Raw genomic sequence first — 18,451 nt, forward strand, 5'->3', positions numbered from 1 at the left:
AACTACATGTGATAAACACGCAAACTGAGCAAGCATCATTTTTAGGGGCTGGTTTCCCGTATCACGCACATAGTGTGATTCTCTAGTGCTTCCTTCTCCAAAAAAACCTGAGTAGTCCTAGAAAGATTCCCCTGATCTCCCCACCACTCTGGGTAAGGAAGCACATGGCATGTGCTGCCTGCTTCTTCCTCTTCTGTGACCATCTAACTCTGCAATCTGCCTCCGTCTTCCAACCCTCTCCTAGTGGTCCCCAGCACTGCCACTGTTGTGATTGTGGTCTGCGTCAGCTTCCTTGTATTCATGATCATCCTGGGCGTGTTCCGGATCAGAGCTGCCCACCAGCGGACGATGAGGGACCAGGATTCTGGGAAGGAGAATGAGATGGACTGGGACGACTCAGCCTTGACCATTACTGTCAACCCCATGGAGGTAAGGCTTGTGTGGTGTTGTGGGTTTCTATGTGTGGGTTCCCTCCCCTCCTCTTCTCCCTCCTTTCGCTCTTGCAGTTTATCCAAGAGGGCAGGGTACAGATTCCTCTGGGGCTTCGTTCTTCAATAGGTGGTCCATCGTGCCTGCTGAGCTTCTACAACCAGCCCTCCAAGGGGGCCCACCCTTATCTCACCATCATTGGCATTCCTCTGCCACCAGCGCTGCAGCATCTTCCTCTGGCTTTTCTGTGAAGGCCTTGTATGTGAGAGACGGGCCTGATGCTAAAGTTTATGAAGCATTTCACCCTTCACTAATTGATTTGAAAAAGGGTGGTGGTGGTAGGGACATCATTTGGACCTCCAGACCTCTCTGGCTGATCCTCAGGACTCTTCCCAAGCCACACCTCTCACTGGCTCTCCCTGAGTGCCTTTATCCCTGAATGGAATGCAATCTAAAGGGAGCCAGCTCTTGGAAGTTGTACAGGCAAACACACCAGCAATTGACGTCTCTCAAACACAAGACATCCATTAAACTGCTGTATCCTGAGCCAACTGAATTTTCCAGAAGTGCCCCTCAGTTTGTTCTCTCCCTGAACATTCCTGGCTTCTGGCCAGCATGAAACATCTACTTGGGCTGACCAGACTCTGGAACTCAACTGCTCCCTCCTTCCCCTGGACAAGAGATTGCCTGTTGCTGAACTCTGTAGGAGAGGTGCATCACCCTGCCTGCATTTGGAGCTGCGTTGGTCTTCGGCTGGAGTCATGGGCTTGTATTTTCTGCCTGTGTGGGGAAGAGCAAGCCAGAGGAGACTGGTAGAAGAAAGGACTTGGGTAGAAAGCCTCAGAAGTGAAAAAACAACAACATCACTATGGGTCATTGCTTGTGGGCTTCTCATTGGGGCATCTGGTTGGCCAATGTGAGAATAGCATGGCCCTTCTTACCCATTTTTAAAAGTATTTACCATTCTTTCACTAATATATATATATATATCTCAAAGTGGTTTGCAACAAAAATGCGTGAAATCAGTAAAACAAAAGTTTAAAACAGGCATCAATTAACTATTGTGGAAATATGGGTTCTTTATTGCCTGCCTAAGCCTGGCAGAATAGAAGTAGGCATTTAAAAGTTGCAACAGAAGGTGCCTTGCATTATTATGTCATTTTCAACTAAACATCTACTCCGAATATACCTCTTGAATCTAATTGAACAAAGTAGTTTTTTATTATTATTACTGTACTTATTTATCTCCTGCCTTTCCCCACTGACTGGGACTAAAGGCAGCATTCACAAACTGAAACAACTCAGATAAAATTCAAAAAGCTAGAATCATATAAAAGGCAGTAAGTTGAAAAGTAAACATTCTCTGATAGGATTCAAATGGTATAAAAGGTAAATCTGTTAAAATACAGATAGCAAACAAGCAGAGCGCTGTTCCTTAAAAACCAACCCCTGCCCAGTGGCCTCTCTTAATGTCAGCGGGGGCTGCTCCAAGTAGAACTAGCATTGGTTGCAATGCCATTCATCCTTTTTTGTGTCTTTGTTTTCCTTGCACAGACATACGAGGACCAGCACAGCAGCGAGGAGGAGGAGGAAGAGGAGGAGGAGGAGAGCGAGGATGGGGAGGAGGAGGACGACATCACCAGCGCGGAGTCCGAGAGCAGTGACGAAGAGGAGGGGGAGCGGGAAGAGGACCAGCAGAACGTGAACAGGCAGCAGCAGCTAGAATGGGATGACTCCACACTCACCTATTGATCCCAGCTCCCTCCGCTGTTGTATGTCTCTCTCTGTCTGTCTCTCTGTCTCTCTCCTTTGTTCTTCTGCCCTAGAAGACTCCGCGGCAAAACCACTCCATCGCTCCTGAGAATCCATGGCGTGAACAGAGTCGCTTAGGCCCCCAGAGCTGATCAACACCCCCCCCTTCCTAGACCCCCTGTCCTGGTGTCCTGTCTCTTCTTTCCTGGCTAATCTCGCCAATCAAAATCTCGCACCTCTAGAAATTTATTTAGTACCTATTTCTCCCTCGCCTCACAATGACTGGATTATTTTTATTTCTACTCTGCAAGGAACTGCCTTGTGCTATCTGTCTCTCTCGCTCACACACTCCTTGTGTCATCTCATTTAAGGGACGTGACCAGCCCTCTAGTCATTGCACACGCTAGACCATGATTTTGAGGTTTTTTTAATCTTATTTTTGGTCCGGCACTAGGCTTCTGGCGTCGTTTCTCATGCTTTCTTGTTGGGGTGGTTGAGTGTAAAATAATAATAATAATAATGCCAGGATCCTTCTCTCACAAAAAGATTAACTTTTTTAAAACTTTTGGGTCGGATTTATTATTATTTTTATTATTATTATTTTGTGGCTTGTTACATCCCTGTGATTCTTCTTCTTCTTCTTTTTAAATGCATTTCTTTTCCTCCTCCTGAACTCTAGTGCATGTGTAAAGTGGCAGAATGAGGTTAACTATGTTAGAAGATTTAACAGACTTTTTAATATTTTGTAAATAATCTTGGAATTATGTAATTACGTCATTTGTGGTAGTGAAAACGGGGAAAGGGGGGAGGGGGGACACAGGCCATGCTAGGGTTTTAAAATAAAAAATCATGCCGCATGATGTAATAATAAGGTTTTGGGTTTTCCTCCCCCCCAAAAAAATTCCTGCAGCAGCAGCAGCATGGGGCAAGTTTAATTAGTGTAGAGGAAAAGCTAACGATGATCCAATGGCATTGGATTAGACTGCCATCTTCTCTCTGGCACAACTCTACTGATGGGTTTCTCCCCTTTTTATTTTATTTTTTTATATTTCATTGTTGGGGGGGTGGCAAAAAATGATTTGACCATGAAGGCATCTTCATGGACCCCCCCTTTTTTCTGGGTCCAACTGTCCTGCCTCTTGCATTCTGGGTCCTGGTCTGTTTCAGTTTTAGGGACAGTAAGGTGGGCTGGCCAGATCACACAATTTCTTTTGCACAAAGGGAGACAGCCCAGTTGGACCACTTGGGCCTGGTGCTCTCTCTGGGTTGCACACTACTAGTCACGCAGGCGGCTCGGTTGATTGTAAGGAAGGGTGCTTCTGTTTTGGCTGCCTGTCTTAAGTTGTGAACTTGAATATACATTTTGGAGAGGAGGAGGTCAGGTCGACTTTCCTTGCTGGCATCATTCCTGTTTTTTGTTTTTTAAACAAACAAACACTCCTGTCCATTCCCTGTAGCTCCTTTGGTACAATTAACGTGGGGATGTTGGGTCTCTTTTTATTAAGCTTCCGTTCTCTTCTTTTGGTCGTTGTTTACACTGAACATATGCGCTACCTTTCTGTCAAAACTAGGGCATAAGCTATTCCCAGTGGTGACCTTGTGAATACTCTTTAATTAAGCAGTTTGGTCCACAATGTTTGGAGACGGGGCAGGGGGTTGTCGGTGGGAAGACCATGCCCAGTAAAATGTTTCGCCCCAATTTGGAAGGGACCGGAGTGGTTTTCCGAAAAGCAAGTTATGACCCCGATGGCAGTGGTGAGTGCTGGGCTTTTCATTAGGCATGTGGTCCTCTCCTCTGGTTTAACGTTTTAGAAATCACTATTCCTTGAGAGAGCCTCGAGTTTATTGCTTTTACAGTTGATTTATTCCCCTGAAGGGGTGTTCTGCTGAAGCTTTTCTTTGTTGTGTGGGTTGCCTGCTAAGGTGAGCCAAGTTCTGACCGGCTGCTTTGCATGAGGGGGAAAAAATCTGGCTGCGTTGCAGTTTTAGGAGTTTGAGCATTTGATTCAGCAGAGCCAGGGGAGAATGTTGGCTGCTGGGATGTCCGTTTGTGGGGAGGTGGAGGGCTTGATCCAGGTGGTTGGAGACAGCAGTGAGGAAATAGAGTGAGACCTCCCCTCATTGGTAGAGTGTCTGCTTTGAATGCAGAAGGACTGCAGCTTCAATCCCCTGTGGCATCTCCAGGTAGAGCGAGGGATGTCCCTCCTGAAAGTCCTGGGAAGGCACTGCCAGTCAGTGCAGATATTACTGAGCTAGATGGCTGGCTTGGTATAAGGCAGCTTCCTGCAAGATGCTTCTGGACCTGGCATTTTTAATCTCTTACTACCTAGCAGCAGGGTTTGTTTTTGCGTAGGGATGAGGACCTTGCAGCACTCCTGATGTTGCTGGGCTCCTGCCCCCACAGCCAGCATGACCAGTGGTCAGGGATGATGGGAGCTGTGTCTGCAGGGGCAGAGTCCCCATCCCTCAGTTAGAGGAAAGTCTCTCTGGAGTGCCTTTTACAGTAGGGTGGACCTGACAATAGGGAAAGGCTAAGCCCTGAACAACTTGGCTCATTCCTGCTCCTTTTGGGGGTGTGGGGGGGGGTTGTTTAATTGCACAATGTTAAGGGGCAAGGAAGTTGGTTTTGACCACTTGTTACAAGTGCTAGTTTGAAGTAAAACAAAACAAAACGGGAGAACTTTTAACTTATGTCCAAGTTGCCCTGTGCTTTAAATGTCACTGTGTAGAGAAGACTCTTTAACCCTCTTTTTCATGATACCATCACTGTAGCAGCTGTATTTTAGAGACTGTAAACCTGATCATGACTCTCTCTCTCTCTCTCTCTCTCTCTCTCTTTTAAATGCTAATGCTGAAAGGTTGTACACTTTTTCTGATGCAGTATGTAGCCATCATGGATCTAACATTTCAGATGTGTATATTGGTAAATAGGTCAAGTTTGGGGGGGTGGGGAGTCTGAGCTACAATAAATTTCTGGTTCTAAATTTTTCTTTTGTTATTGTCTAACTTTCTGCCTCTTTGTTAGGCCTCTGAGCTGATTTCTTTCTGCCTAGCAACTGAATGCATTTTTTTTAATTAACCTATACTGTTTAGGAAACAAAATGTGTAAGTGTTTTTCTGTCAGGGCTTCTTAAAAGAAATGGAGGCTATAAACATTGCACCTTGGTAGCATAGATTTGGAAGCAGGATCTGATGACGGTATCCTCTTAAGTTCTTTTGTGCTTGTACAGGTAAGGGCCGTAGCTCAGTTGTAGAGCATCTGCCTTGCAAGCAGAAGGCATGGCCAGGTATGGTTGGGAGAGACACCTGCCTGAAACCCTGGAGAGCAGCTTCCAGACTGTGTTGACAATACTGAGCTAGATGACCCCCTGCTCTGACTTATTATAAAGCAAGGTAGGTCTTTGAAAAGTTTTGGGCCCAGGAAAGGAAATTTAAGTATATAAAAAGTCTTCAGTTTTGCAAAAAGGCAGTTTGGAACCTGGGTGTTGAGGCATCCTTGCTCATTCTGCCTTTTGCAAATATCTGTAAGCTGGTCACATGTTGAACATTATTATTAGTGGCCCTTGCAGCGTACTAACAAGACAGTCCAACTGCTAATAAGAAATGACAAGGACGCACCTTAACAAAAACAGCTATATTTCAGTCCCCAAACCAAGCACCTGAAATCACATGTAAACCTTTATAAATGCAAATCTTTGGCTTAAGCCCCACATAGGAACAAAAAACAGTTCAGAATCGGCTTATACGTAGTACCTCAAGACTGTTTTCTTTACAGTTATTGGCTAAGTATAGGTGAAACAAAAAAATTACCTAGCACAGTGACTATCCAGTACTCTTAAGTGTAATTGTTTTGATCTTTACTACAACCATGCAAGTAAAGCATTGCAGGAGACACTGTCACCTTTCTTTCTTTTTTTATAGAGGTGAGGGTGCATGTGTTACACAAAAGAATCCAGAAAAGAAAGGCAACAAATCCTCCTCCTAGAGAGCCCAGCTCTTCTTCCGATTTTGGAGGTTTTCACACTACAAATATCTCTGTTCAACCAGTGAACAAGTAAAGTATATCTAGCACACGCTTTATCAGTATAAAATACACAACACACAAAACCACACATACCCCTTTCAAAGCCATCCTTTTAAAATGCATGTGCTGGAAGGATGCTGCTAACTGCTTTGCCCAAAGGCCCAGTCCTCACTCTGCTGAGAGGCCAAAGCAATCTTGAAGTTACAGAATGCCTGTACAAGGACCTCCTGTAATCCATGAATGGACTCACAAACATACACATAAACAAAGATGTGCAGGAGGAGTAGCTTTCCAGCAAGAAAAGACTCAAGCAGTCACATAAATAGCCAAGAAGTGGGAAACCTTTTCTTGGAGGGTCCATTTCAAAGGATGGGCAGGTGCTGGGGGCTTCAGCCGCCCCCAAATAATATTGAGAGGGGGTGCCACTACTGGGCCCCATCTCCCCGCCCTACAGCGAGGGTGAACATCACAAGCTGCAGCCCAGTTGTGGAGAGGGGCAGCAGCTCTCTGCCGCCAACTCTTCACTCCAAGGAAGCTGCCTTGGCACAGGCCGAAGTCAGGCTCAGATGGGAGCCTGTTGAGGGGAGGGGGCTGGTCACGTGTATGATGTGATGCCGCCCCCCCCCCCCAATGTTGGACACAACTTGGTGCGCCTGGCAGGTAGATAAAAAAGGCTTAGAGAACTATTGCCTGTTGTCCTTGGACACATTGTGAGCCAGCCAGTTGACTTTGGTTTTCCAGCTCTCCCGCAGGGCTTCGTTAAACTTGAGCTGGAAGTGTTTCCTCGCCTCTTCATCCGTCTTCCCTAATGCCAACGAGTCCTAAGGAAGGAGGGAAAAAGGAACTAAATTTATTGTTTGATTTTTAGTTCAGTTTCTTACCCGCCCTTCACCGTAAGGTCCCAGCAACTAAAAACACAGTATTAAAAACAATTTAAGACAGGAGTTCTCAAACTGGTCCATGCTCCATATCCACATTGATTTTTAACTCTGTTTTTATTGCTGCTTTCATTTCTTACATATTATAGTTTGTTGTGTTCTGTGGAATTTTAAACGCAGTACAACGTGTAAGAAATGAAGTTACAAAAACATGATTGAAAATCGTGCAACACCTAACAATTGCTGTGACAGGCAGAAATATTCAGTGGTCTGTGGGGGGCAGAATTTTGGGGGCAATGGGGTCAGCCTGCTGTAAAAGTGGGTCCTTGTCTGACCTTAAGGTTCCCTTGGAACCTGCCTGATCTCTCTCTCACCTTGAGATACTGGATGTCTTTGGAGCAGCTTAGCTCCGGCAGCCCCGCTGCTTTCATCAGTGCAAACAGGTGTAGAAAGAGGAGGCCGTGGCATCGGAGGATCATGTAGGCTCTTTCGCAGTACTCTCTGAATCTGGAAGGACAAAGGTATGAAATGGAAGTGGATGGAAGGGAGGACAATGCTTCCCTCCCAGATAAATAAATAAATAAATCACACAACTTAATTTCACTAGGATTTGCACTAGATACAATTGTACACAGCAACATATACATAGAGCAACTCATGGGCTTTGTGGACTGCTTAGTACAGCCCATTGCCAGAACCCAACTCTACACACACTGTCTATAAAAACAAGCAAATGTATAATTAGTTAGATAATTTGTAATACCTCTTACACCACTGATTTATTAATTGCCTTCTAAGCCATAGTCTCAAGGTGTATTACATGCAATATAATTAAAAGCATTTTAACACACAAAAACAATGAATAAATTTAAAACAAGACTAAAACCCTAGCAAGTGGACTTAACACGCGTTACAGACCATTCATCAAGCTGGGGAGGGGGGTGTCTTCAACTGTTTCCGAAAGTGCACATAGTGGGCTCCTGCCATATCTCAAAATGCTATTCCACAGAAGGGGCATCCACAATAAATGCCCTGCTCTGAGTTACTGCAGAGTGCACTTCAGAAGTCTTTGAAACTTGCAAAAGAAACCCTCCCGCCGACTGCAGCAATCTACTGGGTGTGTAAGGCACAAGGCGGCCTCTCGAGTAACCTGGTTCTGAGCTGTATACGGACTTACATGTTAGCACCAGATGTGGGTGTATTTTTGCCTTTTTTAATATACAGGTGGTATACAATGTTAGGCCCATTAACTTCAGTGGGTCTGCTCTGAGTAGGACTCACATTGGGTGCAGCCCATAAATTTCCTCCCGTGTGCAGGTGTTAATACACAGAGAGATTTTACACACAGACACTCACTGTGCGTGCGCATATGCCTTTTACACACAACATCCATTGTATATAGTCCATCTCTCTGCCTTTGTTTCTCAGTTACCAGCCGCTCCCAGCCCTGGACACAAAATAAAGCCCTTGATTCCACCCTAAGCCCCAGGCAAGTTGGGGAGGGGAGGGGAGAGCCCAGCCAGAGCAAATCGGGGGCAACTTTCAAAGCGACACAGAGCTCATCCTTTACCGTTCAAACTTCTCACTGTTGCTGGTTTTGCCCTGCTGGATCACGTGGACAAAGTCGTAGGTCAAGATGAAAGGGACCCGCTCGCGATTGATCCCGAACTTGGTCTTGAAATTTCCCAGGAAGTGGCCAAAATCAATGTGAAACAGCTGGAAACAAATGGGGGGGGGGAGAGCAGGTTAGGGCTTCTAATTGCAAGCCTGGCAGCATCGTCCCAACGGCCTACAATTTCCCAACACTGAAGACAGACCCTACTTGCACCATTCTAAAAACCAACAAATTCTGCACTAAGAAATTACACACTAGGTAGTGCAAACCTTAAGCAAATCTGCCGTTTACAGCAACTGGTATTCAGAAGCATTACTGCCTCCGACAGTGGAGGCAGAGAATAGCCCTCATGGCTAGTGGCCATTAGCAGCCCCCTCCATGAATTTGTCCAATCCTCTTTTAAAGCCATCCAAGGTGGTGGCCATCACTACCTCCTGCGGAAGCAAATTCTATTGGGGGAGGGGATTTTATCTAGCCGCTGTCTTCATGCCATGCATAAATTTACAAGCTGCTAATGTGTAGCCTCTTCATTGCCTTTTTGATGTCCCTAATGCTGCAACCTCCTTCTGGGAGAGTTTGAAACCACTACAGAAGCCTTCCTTATCGGTATAAAACTATTTCACTGGTGTTAAGAGGATTCAAAAAGAGGTGGGAAGAAATTAACCAGCTGCATTGCCCCTTGAAGGCGTATCAGATTGCCAATACCTGGCCGTTCTCTCGGATCATGATGTTGTCACTGTGGCGGTCTCCAATGCCAAGCACGTAGGTGGCCACGCAGTATCCAGCACAGGAGAGCGTGAATTCCTCAATGGCTCGGTCCAGCGCGTCGCTACACGAAAGGCAGGGAACAAAAACCCACTGAAGATAAGCTGGAGCTCATCCTTGCAAGGCAACGTAACCTTGCAGCCAGTGTGGTATAGTGGTTAAAGTGCCGGACTAGGACCTGGGAGACCAGGGTTCAAATCCCCACTCCGTCATGAAGTTCGCTGGATGCATACCAAATCTACCTCTCAGGGTTGTTGGTGGGTAAAATGGGGAGGTGGTGAAAACCATGTATGCTGTCGCCTCGAGTTCTTTGGTGGGATGTAAATCAAATAATTGAAAATAACATTGGAGTGAGCTAGGTCAGAGAACATGGCCAACGTCTCCATGGCTTCACGTACAACCATATGCATTTAAAGAGCACAACTTCCTCCAAAGAATCCCAGGAACTAGTTTGTTATGGGTACTGGGAATTATGGGGGTAAAAACTACAGTTCCTAGGATTCTTTGGGAGGTGGAACCATGTGCTTTAAATGTATGGTGTGTATGCCCCATACATTTCTGTTACAACCACAAATAGGATGTAGGTGCTGGGGGGGGGGGTTGCCTTCTCCCATATATACCAGGTAAAACACCTTAACCCAGCCCCAAACAGCAAACATACTGTGTCAGTGCAGGAAGGGATGTTCTCAGTTGCAGCACTCATTACACAACAACCTCCCCTTCACAGATCTGGCAGGTGCCAACCCTAATGGGTTTAAGCCATCTTTTAAATGACATTTCTATTTATCCAGGTATTTAGATGATCTGTTGCTGGGGCTGCTAGTGTGATGCGCACAACTTCCCACACTCACGAGGTGCTGAGGGTGGTTATTTTTTTCCCTTAGAAAGTAGATAGGACTGGAGGAGGAAGTTGGGTAAGTGACTTTCTTTCCCACTTCCTCTTTCAGCTTTATGTACTTTTTAAAGCTCCAAATGAACTCAAGGCACCAGCTTAAAAATTCTGCATGTGCCCAGTAAGCCTATCAAAGTTTGGTGACCCTTCATCTATTTGGGAAGTCGTGGGGTTTTTTTTTAACCCTCACTGAACCATTTTGCAATTTGATTTGTATTTGTGGGCTTGTATCCACAGCAGCACTAAGCTCCTCATTCCATTCATGCAAGCATATATGTCAGCACAACACAATCTCCCTCCCTTCCTATGGAGAAGATCTGGGGGTGGAGTGGAGTGCGGAGAGAGAAGTTCCCATGTGTGAACTCAAATCCTTGCACTAATGGAACAAGAGGCCTTAGATACAACCTACTGTTCTTACTTGCTCTAACAATAATTAAAAAATAACAGTAGTCATTGTAAGGAAATAGAATTGTAGAGTTAGAAGGGGGTCATCTATTCCAACCCCCTGCAATAATACAAAAACTTACCCTGGGTTCTTGGACTTCAGCCAGTTCAACAAGGCGTCCTTGTTGAAGGCGGCAGTGGCCGCCATATTGCTCTTGTTGAGCTGAATGTTGGCAATCGTGTCCGAGTCCATGACCACTTCTATCAGCCCTGTCTTGTCTCCCGTGGAAAGGCAGCCATAAGGAGTCATCCTTAAAGAAGGTAAGAGTGAGGGGAAGATGTCAGGACCCTTTAAAAAAAATTCTGGGTGTTTTGCAGGGAAGCCACTGCCAGCCCAAGTGGGCAAGAGGCAGGTACATGGCCTAAAAGACCCAAAACCAGACCCAGGCATGGGTCCCAAGTTCTTAAAAGGCCTGGAAGGAAGGTGTGTCGCCCAAGCCATAGTCACTGTTGGGGGAAGAGAGCAGGGACTCAAGGCTGTCCTGATGCCAGAGAGGTATTTTGAAGACTCTGGAGCAAGCCCTGAGGCAAGGGCTTTTATATACCCTGGAATACCAGGATTGGCTGTTGGGCAGTCAGCTGACAGAATGCTTGGACAGTGTAGCGTTTGTGCCTTAAAAGTGCCATTTTATGCTGGGCTACCAGTCTGCTCTGATTGCAGCAGCCGCAGAGGTAGCGCACCATTAACAGCCTAGTTTGAGACTGCCGCTCCATTGCCCTACACACATAAACACACACCCCAACACCCAGGGTTAATTTGCAAATATCAAGAGAGACAGGAGAGAGAGACCCAAACCAGCCTTGATGGCTTGCTCTTTTGTGGACCAGTAGCTAAATGGATCTCTCAGCCCTAATCAACCTCAGAGGGTTGTTGTGAAGGTAAAATTTGTGGGCGGGGGGAGAGAAGAGAAGAAAGAACTATGTATGCAACCTTAAGGACCTTGGATGAAAGGGGGGGCGTATAAGCATCATAATTATTTATTTTGGAACTCACCTGAGATCTAGCCCTTCTTTCTTCCACAGGATATCCATCAGCTGGATCATCTGCAGGGTCAACATATCCTGACGGAGATCTGAAAAATTAAGAAACATTTCTCTTTTTTTCTCTATTCATCCCATGATTTCTCCCATTTCATCAGTGGTTAAGATGATGGGAACATTTGCCTTTGTGTGTTCTTCATTTGGCCACAATGGGGCACTAACAACATGCAGATTTGTGCATTCCCGTGTTTTAGGGTGCTCTGATGATTAAAACTGGGAAAGTTGGGGTAGCATTGTGACTAAGAGACTAAGGGTTGTAGCCAGCATTAGTCCTACTCAGAGTAGACTCTGTGCAACTGATAGGCACGGCTAACTTAGCAAAACATAGCCTGATGAGACCTAGGGAGGAGTCTCCTAAGTTGTACATCTTGCCTCTGTCAACACGAACTCACTTAGCAGTAGGAAAACTGATGCCTGTTCATTGGGCATCATAATACGGACCTAGTTTACAAGGTTGTTGTAAAAAGATTACCAGCATAATGCACAATCTTTGTGCTAGGAAACTAGCATGCCAACTTAAGATATGTACCTTCTTTAGGAAAGCGGTTTTTTGTATGTTAGCCGGCATGTTGTTTACTTAATCTACACCCTACAGTGTCAACAGTGGAAATAAAATTCCAGGGTTGCTTTAAAAAATCCACATTAAAAGCAAATACCCATATCAAGAGTTAAATATATAATACCCTGCAAACCGTCACAAATGTGGATGTAGATATGTGCATGCCCCAGAACAGCCTCTATGCAACCACACCTCTTAATTCCCTTGTCAAAACTCACTAGTTTTAATCAATAAAAAGCCAGAGCAGGCACTCATGCAGAGACACTGCAGGCAGCCTCTTTCCTGAAAGGTGGTCCCAGGAGCCTTAAGTCCAGGAATGGGCAACCTGCAGCCTTCCAGATGTTGCTGGACAACAAACGCCTTATTCCTACTTTATTGTAACAAAGCCTGAGTAAACGTAGTTGAAATAATCACATACCCTTCTAATTTCCCACATCCTCTGCTCTTTCCCAGTGTCTATTTTAAACTGTAAGCTGCTTGGGGCAAGGACCTGCCATATCGTTGTTTGTAAAAACACTACACACAGACGGCATCAAACAGAGAAGTGATAGCCAGCTGCATAGTTTAACTATGTGCTTCTTAGTTAACACGACCACTGTTACTGGGAGAGGCATCTCCCTGGGACAAAGAGGCTCCTCCTATAACCCCAACCCAGCAAGAAGCTGTTGTGTGGCTTCCTTACCGTCTCCATTTTTGAAGATGATCCCCACATTGCTGGTGCCGCCTATCTCTTCATTGTTAAACACGATCCACAGAGGCTTCATCTTTGAGTCCATGAAAGTGCAAAGCTCCACACTAGAAAAATTGCACACACACACACACATTTATATATATGAAAACCAACTGAAAACCTCCACCCACTTGCAGAAGCTTGGAGGTAAGAAGGGGTGAAAATAATAAAACTTTTAAATGGTGCAAGATAAACTCTTTCCACATAGCCATGCTGTGTTGTCAAGCTGCTCTGCTGGATCCCTGGCAGAAGGAGGGAGATCTTCTCCCCAACACCTGCTGCCAGGTCCTTCAAAATCAGGGTTTCCTAAACTTGGGTCACCAGTTGCTTTTGGACTACAACTCCCATCATCCCTAGCTAGCAGGACCAGTGATCGGGGATGATGGGAACTGTAGTCCAAAAGCAGCTGGGGACCGAAGTGTGGGAAGCCCTGCTTTAAAAGGAGAGGCTAGGGATCAAACCCAGGCCCTTCTACATGCAAGGCATGTGCTCTACTAGTGACCTACAGCCCTTCCCTTGAGGCGTTAAGAACAAAAGGAAGCTGTTTTATACAGGGTCAAACCATTAGGTCCATCTAGTTCAGTACTGCCTGCAATGACTGGCAGTGACTCTCCAGGGTTTCAGGCAGGGAATCTTTCCCAGCCCTGCCTGGAAACACCAATGGGTCATTCTGCTTGCAAAGAAGATGCTCTACAGCTGAGCTCAGAGCCCACCTGGATCCACACCATCCTAGGCCCAGGTTGTGCAAAATGCTACAGCCAAAGAGTTGGTGGGGCAGATGACTGCCAGCACTTAACTCTGGTGCTTAAAAGCTTGCATTGGCTGCACGATTGCTCAAATTTGAGGTTCTTGTACTAATTTATAAGGCCCTTCACAACTTGGGTCCAAGGGGCTGCTTATACCCCTTGTATCCCTGCCTGATTACTGAGCCCTTCAGGGAAGTCACTGTCAATGGTCCCCTGCAAGGCTCAAGATGAATGGCTCATATCTGTGTGTTTGGTTTTGGGGAAACACTTCTGAGGAGCAACCTCCCAGCAGAGATCACACAGACCCCCTCTCCCTGTTGAACTTCTGACTCCTGATAAAGAACCCTATTATTCCTTGTGAGTTCCCTGACTTGATGTTTTAAAACAGCATCTTGGGCTGTTTAAAAACGTGTTTTTCATCTTTGTCGGGTCCTGGGCAGTACAAACTGCTGAAATCGATAAGATGAAATCGGCCCACTCTGAGCGACCGCAAGCTCTGGTGTGATCCAAAGTACCCCCTTGTGTCAGCAACGGGAAATCCTTTTCAGCCCAGGGGCCAAGTGGGGCGGAGCCACATGTGGTAAATTTACTCTATCCTTGCTCCAGGCAAGCGATATCAGCATTTAGCAACACATTCTAGCTGGGAGGATGCAAGGCAGAGCTGCTGAGGGGTGTGGCCTGAGAAGGGGTGTGGCCTAGGGAGAGTTCCGAGGGGGCCTGGAGGGCCACATCCAGCCCCGTGCCTGAGCACCGCCAGCCCTGCCTTACCTGACTTTTGCCAGGATGACACTGGGGTTCAAGGGAGACTGAAGGTTGGAGAGAGCTTCCAGGTAGGTCTCTTGCCGCAAACAGGTGTGCATGAACTCCTTAGTTTGAGGCTTGGGGTTCTTGAGGGCACTTAATTTGACAATGCCATTCAAGGCCTTCATCTTGTTGAGGGCTTCACTCTGCATCAGGAAGCAGAATGAAAAATTACATAATGTAAAACACAACCAGAGCCAAGTCAGCTCATTTCGTTCTATTCAAAATATTTAAGGCGTCCAAATAAGATCCCGCTGACAGTCCATTTGGCCTCTGTACGTGAAATAAACGTGCTATTTAATCCCCCGGGGCTGTATTCAGACCTTTAGAGACCCTAAACACCTATAAGATTCTGGTGCCTCCACATATAATTCAAACTATAAACAAGCCGTAAAATAAAATTTTATTTTTCAAAATGAAACAAAACCTACAGTAAGAAGGAAAATTATATTTGATTCCCCCCCCCTACTTCTTCTAATCACAATGGAAAATTTCTGTGGTGCCCCTTTTCCCCTTGATGCCCTAAGCCATGGGTAGGCAAACTAAGGCCCGGGGGCCGGATTTGGCCCAATTGCCTTCTCAATTCGGTCCGTAGAAAGTCCGGGAATCAGTGTGCTTATACATGAGTGGAATGTGTGCTTTTATTTAAAATGCATCTCTGGGTTATTTGTGGGGCATAGGAATTAATTCATTTCCCCCCCCCAAAAAAATATAGTTCAGCCCCCCACAAGGTCTGAGAGACAGTGGACTGGCCCCCTGCTGAAAAAGTTTGCTGACCCCTGCACCTAAGCACCATAACTGTCAACTTTTCCCTTTTCTTGCGAGGAATCCTATTCGGAATAAGGGAATTTCCCTTTTAAAAGGGGGGAAGTTGACAGCTATGCTAAGCACATGCTTATTTTGCTTAATGGTTTACCCAGCCCTGGGCCCTGCCCTGTACCAACCTGCTGGTTTGAAAAAGTGCAAGCATCCCCTTTGGACAAGCCAGCTGCTTACCTGCCTCATCAGAGATTTCATGTGGTGGGTGCTCCCTCGGCAATAAGCTTCCAGGATCAGGCCAAACCTTAAGGCCACAGATGGGACATGCATTTCAGATCTAAGCGGGGGTGGTGAGAGGAGGAAATTGACATTTTAGGATGATGGTGATCTTTTTTAAAAAAATAATAATAATCCTTCACCCAAAATGAGTTTCAGGGCAAACTGTACGACAACAAAATATAATAAAAGCAAAATATCAGAAGACAATTAAAAAAAAAAAACCTAAGAAAACAAACACAAAGCAAGCCACAGACAAAGGTAATGCCTTATTAACTTGTTGCCAAAAATGATAAGAATGTTGGTGCCAGTGATTATGGGGATGGATACGTTCTAAAGACGGGTGGGAGCCACCACAGAAAAAGGCCCTGCCCATTTGTTCAAGCATATAAACACGCCTCAGCAAGTGAAGGCCCTCGGAGAAAGGCCTCTGTTGAAAATGCTGGTTAAAAGGCCCACAAAATTACTTCTTGGTTAATTATAATTTATTGATGATTTTATCCATCCTTCACCAGAAAGTCCCAAAGTGGGTTACAGCCACATTAAAAATACAATATTAAAATCAGTTGACACAGCTTGGGACTTTAGCAACAGCAACAACAACAAGCAGGTGGGGAGGAGATTTTCATTGGGTTCACAGCTGGCCGGGGAGGGGGGGTGTGGAATAAGGAAAGAATTAAACTCTGTATTCCTTCCCTGCCACAGCCCATGTCATGCAGTTAGCTTTTAACTGTACACAAAGTACTTCCTTACCTGAGGTGCCAGAACAGGAAGTGCCCTATTTTGCGATTGGATAAGGCCCTGTCCAACAGGAATGTGGTCAATTTGCAGTCTAAATAAGATTCGTACTTCAGCACTTGAACCAGCTGGAGGAGGTACTGGAACAATTCAGCATCTCTGCAGAAGGAGAGGCGGCGGCAGAGGAATCATTTCCACACCACAAGTGCAGAGGCATCAGTTGACACGCAGCACAGGGCTAATGTAAACCAGAAAACCCACCTCTTCCTCCCCATTGTTCTTATTCCCTTCATCTATTTATTTTTATTTCGTGGAGGGGGTATGTGAGGGAGACAGACTGCTGGGGCAGAAGGCACGGAGCCCGACAGCAGGAAGAGCCAGAGCCAGTGACAGGAAAGGGTATGGCTGGCTGGTGTGCCTCGGACAGAATCGTTCCATGCTGCAACCTTCAGTTACAGTTCTCACAGGTTTCAACTTTCATTCCAGCAACTTTGTGGGCACGGCAGAGAGTTATGCAGACAGTTCCATAACCACTCATGACTCCACCCTGGGGTAGGCGTGGGTTAGCTTTCTGCCCTCTTGTTTGCTTGGCCCAACCCCTTTGCTGGTTCCCATTGGGACTGGTAGGGCAGAAAAATGAGGCAAAGCAAGAATGAGGGCCAGCAGGAACCCACTCATTCTAGTTTTATCCCCACACACCTCCCTGCTGAGTTCTACAAGGGCAACACTGAGATTGAGGAGGAGCAGGGAGATGAACTGGATGTAAGCAAGAAGGCAAGCAGGTGGGGGGCTGGCTGATGATACTGAGATTGATGGGGCAGCACCCCATTTGCCTTAACAGACCATCCTCTGATGTTCTCACACACACACCCTGACACCAGGCAACAAGTTATTGCAAAAACGAAGGTGCAGAATGTAACAAATTGGTTTTACTGATATTACTCCTCATGCTTTTATCCTATCCTTCCACCAAGGAGTTCAAGGGGGTGCACAACGTTTCCTTGCCTGCCACCCCCAATTTTTTGTGGGTGTGGTTCAGAGACTTTCACTGTACTGTTTTTGACGCCTGCTAAAAGCTTCCTTGTTTAGGCAAGCCTACCTAGCCCTGTTAAGTTCATTATGTGCTTTTGTTTATAAATACCGTGGGACGGGTGGAATTGCTGAATATTGATTACATACTGCATAACTGAATATTGAATAAATGAATATTAATTACATACTGTATAAATAAATGTTGAATAAATGAATATTGATTACATACTGTATAAATAAATATTGAATAAATGAATACTGATTACACACTGCATGAATAAGTGGAAACAATAAAATGGTGTTCAGGGGGGAAATAAAAAAAAATAATTCAATTGATTTTATCTATATTTTGGTCATTTTATTGCATCCACTGTCTGTTGGTCTTTCTGCTATTTTTTTTAAAAATGAGCACTTTGTACCATTTTATGCAAAATAGGGTCTGTGGCTGCTGCTTGTATTGCTCACCTGCCCCCACTTTCCAAACATCTATTGGCAGCTATGCAAACTGCAGCATGACGACACCTTAAGTTTTTATGTATATAAGAAGAAAGCCAGTACTAATGGGCCTAACTTAGTCATCCCGGTTAATTTTCAGCAGGTCTACTCCATTAGGCAAACTCTCCCCTCAACCATCATCTAGGGGAAGCCATTACAGAAATGGGAGAGGTGGAAAGCAGAACTGGCTCCATTGGCTCTGCTGTGGCAGGCCAGCCACTTAAAGGATCCCCTGTCATCTCAGGGCAGCCATTCCACCAAGCTGTCTCAGTGGGAGAGATAGGAAACAGAAGACTCATTTCATCCGCTTTGCTGGAGGCCTAGCTCCATCAGGCACCTCCTGTGCCCCCTGAACTGTGCCAACTGCTTAGAAACTGGTGTCTGTGTTTTGATTTTGATTTCGCCTCCCTCTCTCTTTTGCCTTGCGTGTCGCCTTTTTCCAGATTGTAAGCCTGAGGGTAGTGACTGTCTTGTT

The 18,451-nt window shown here is 45.6% G+C and overlaps 2 protein-coding genes across 6 annotated transcripts in view; one reads left to right on the forward strand and one right to left on the reverse strand.

The window, feature by feature from the left end:
• CLSTN1 (calsyntenin 1) overlaps positions 1-5,165 on the forward strand; it is a 63,905-nt gene extending 58,740 nt beyond the window's left edge. For all 4 annotated transcript variants that reach the window (XM_083512942.1, XM_083512939.1, XM_083512941.1 and 1 more), the window contains 2 exons: positions 245-429; positions 1,984-5,165. In XM_083512942.1, coding sequence (XP_083369068.1) covers positions 245-429; positions 1,984-2,181 — 383 coding nt within the window. In that variant the 3' untranslated portion in view covers positions 2,182-5,165. The remainder of the gene's footprint in view (positions 1-244; positions 430-1,983) is intronic.
• A 635-nt stretch (positions 5,166-5,800) lies between these two features.
• The window catches only part of PIK3CD (phosphatidylinositol-4,5-bisphosphate 3-kinase catalytic subunit delta), a 43,590-nt gene continuing 30,939 nt past the window's right edge, over positions 5,801-18,451 (reverse strand). For both annotated transcript variants that reach the window (XM_083512908.1, XM_083512907.1), the window contains exons 14-23: positions 16,465-16,608; positions 15,673-15,772; positions 14,644-14,822; positions 13,082-13,194; positions 11,794-11,872; positions 10,883-11,050; positions 9,404-9,527; positions 8,654-8,799; positions 7,458-7,590; positions 5,801-7,026 (exon numbers count right to left, since the gene is read on the reverse strand). In XM_083512908.1, the coding sequence (XP_083369034.1) occupies positions 6,889-7,026; positions 7,458-7,590; positions 8,654-8,799; positions 9,404-9,527; positions 10,883-11,050; positions 11,794-11,872; positions 13,082-13,194; positions 14,644-14,822; positions 15,673-15,772; positions 16,465-16,608 (1,324 nt within the window). In that variant the 3' untranslated portion in view covers positions 5,801-6,888. The remainder of the gene's footprint in view (positions 7,027-7,457; positions 7,591-8,653; positions 8,800-9,403; positions 9,528-10,882; positions 11,051-11,793; positions 11,873-13,081; positions 13,195-14,643; positions 14,823-15,672; positions 15,773-16,464; positions 16,609-18,451) is intronic.

This window comes from Podarcis liolepis, assembly GCF_965112155.1.
Source record: "Podarcis liolepis genome assembly, chromosome: 7".
Lineage (NCBI taxonomy): Eukaryota > Metazoa > Chordata > Lepidosauria > Squamata > Lacertidae > Podarcis > Podarcis liolepis.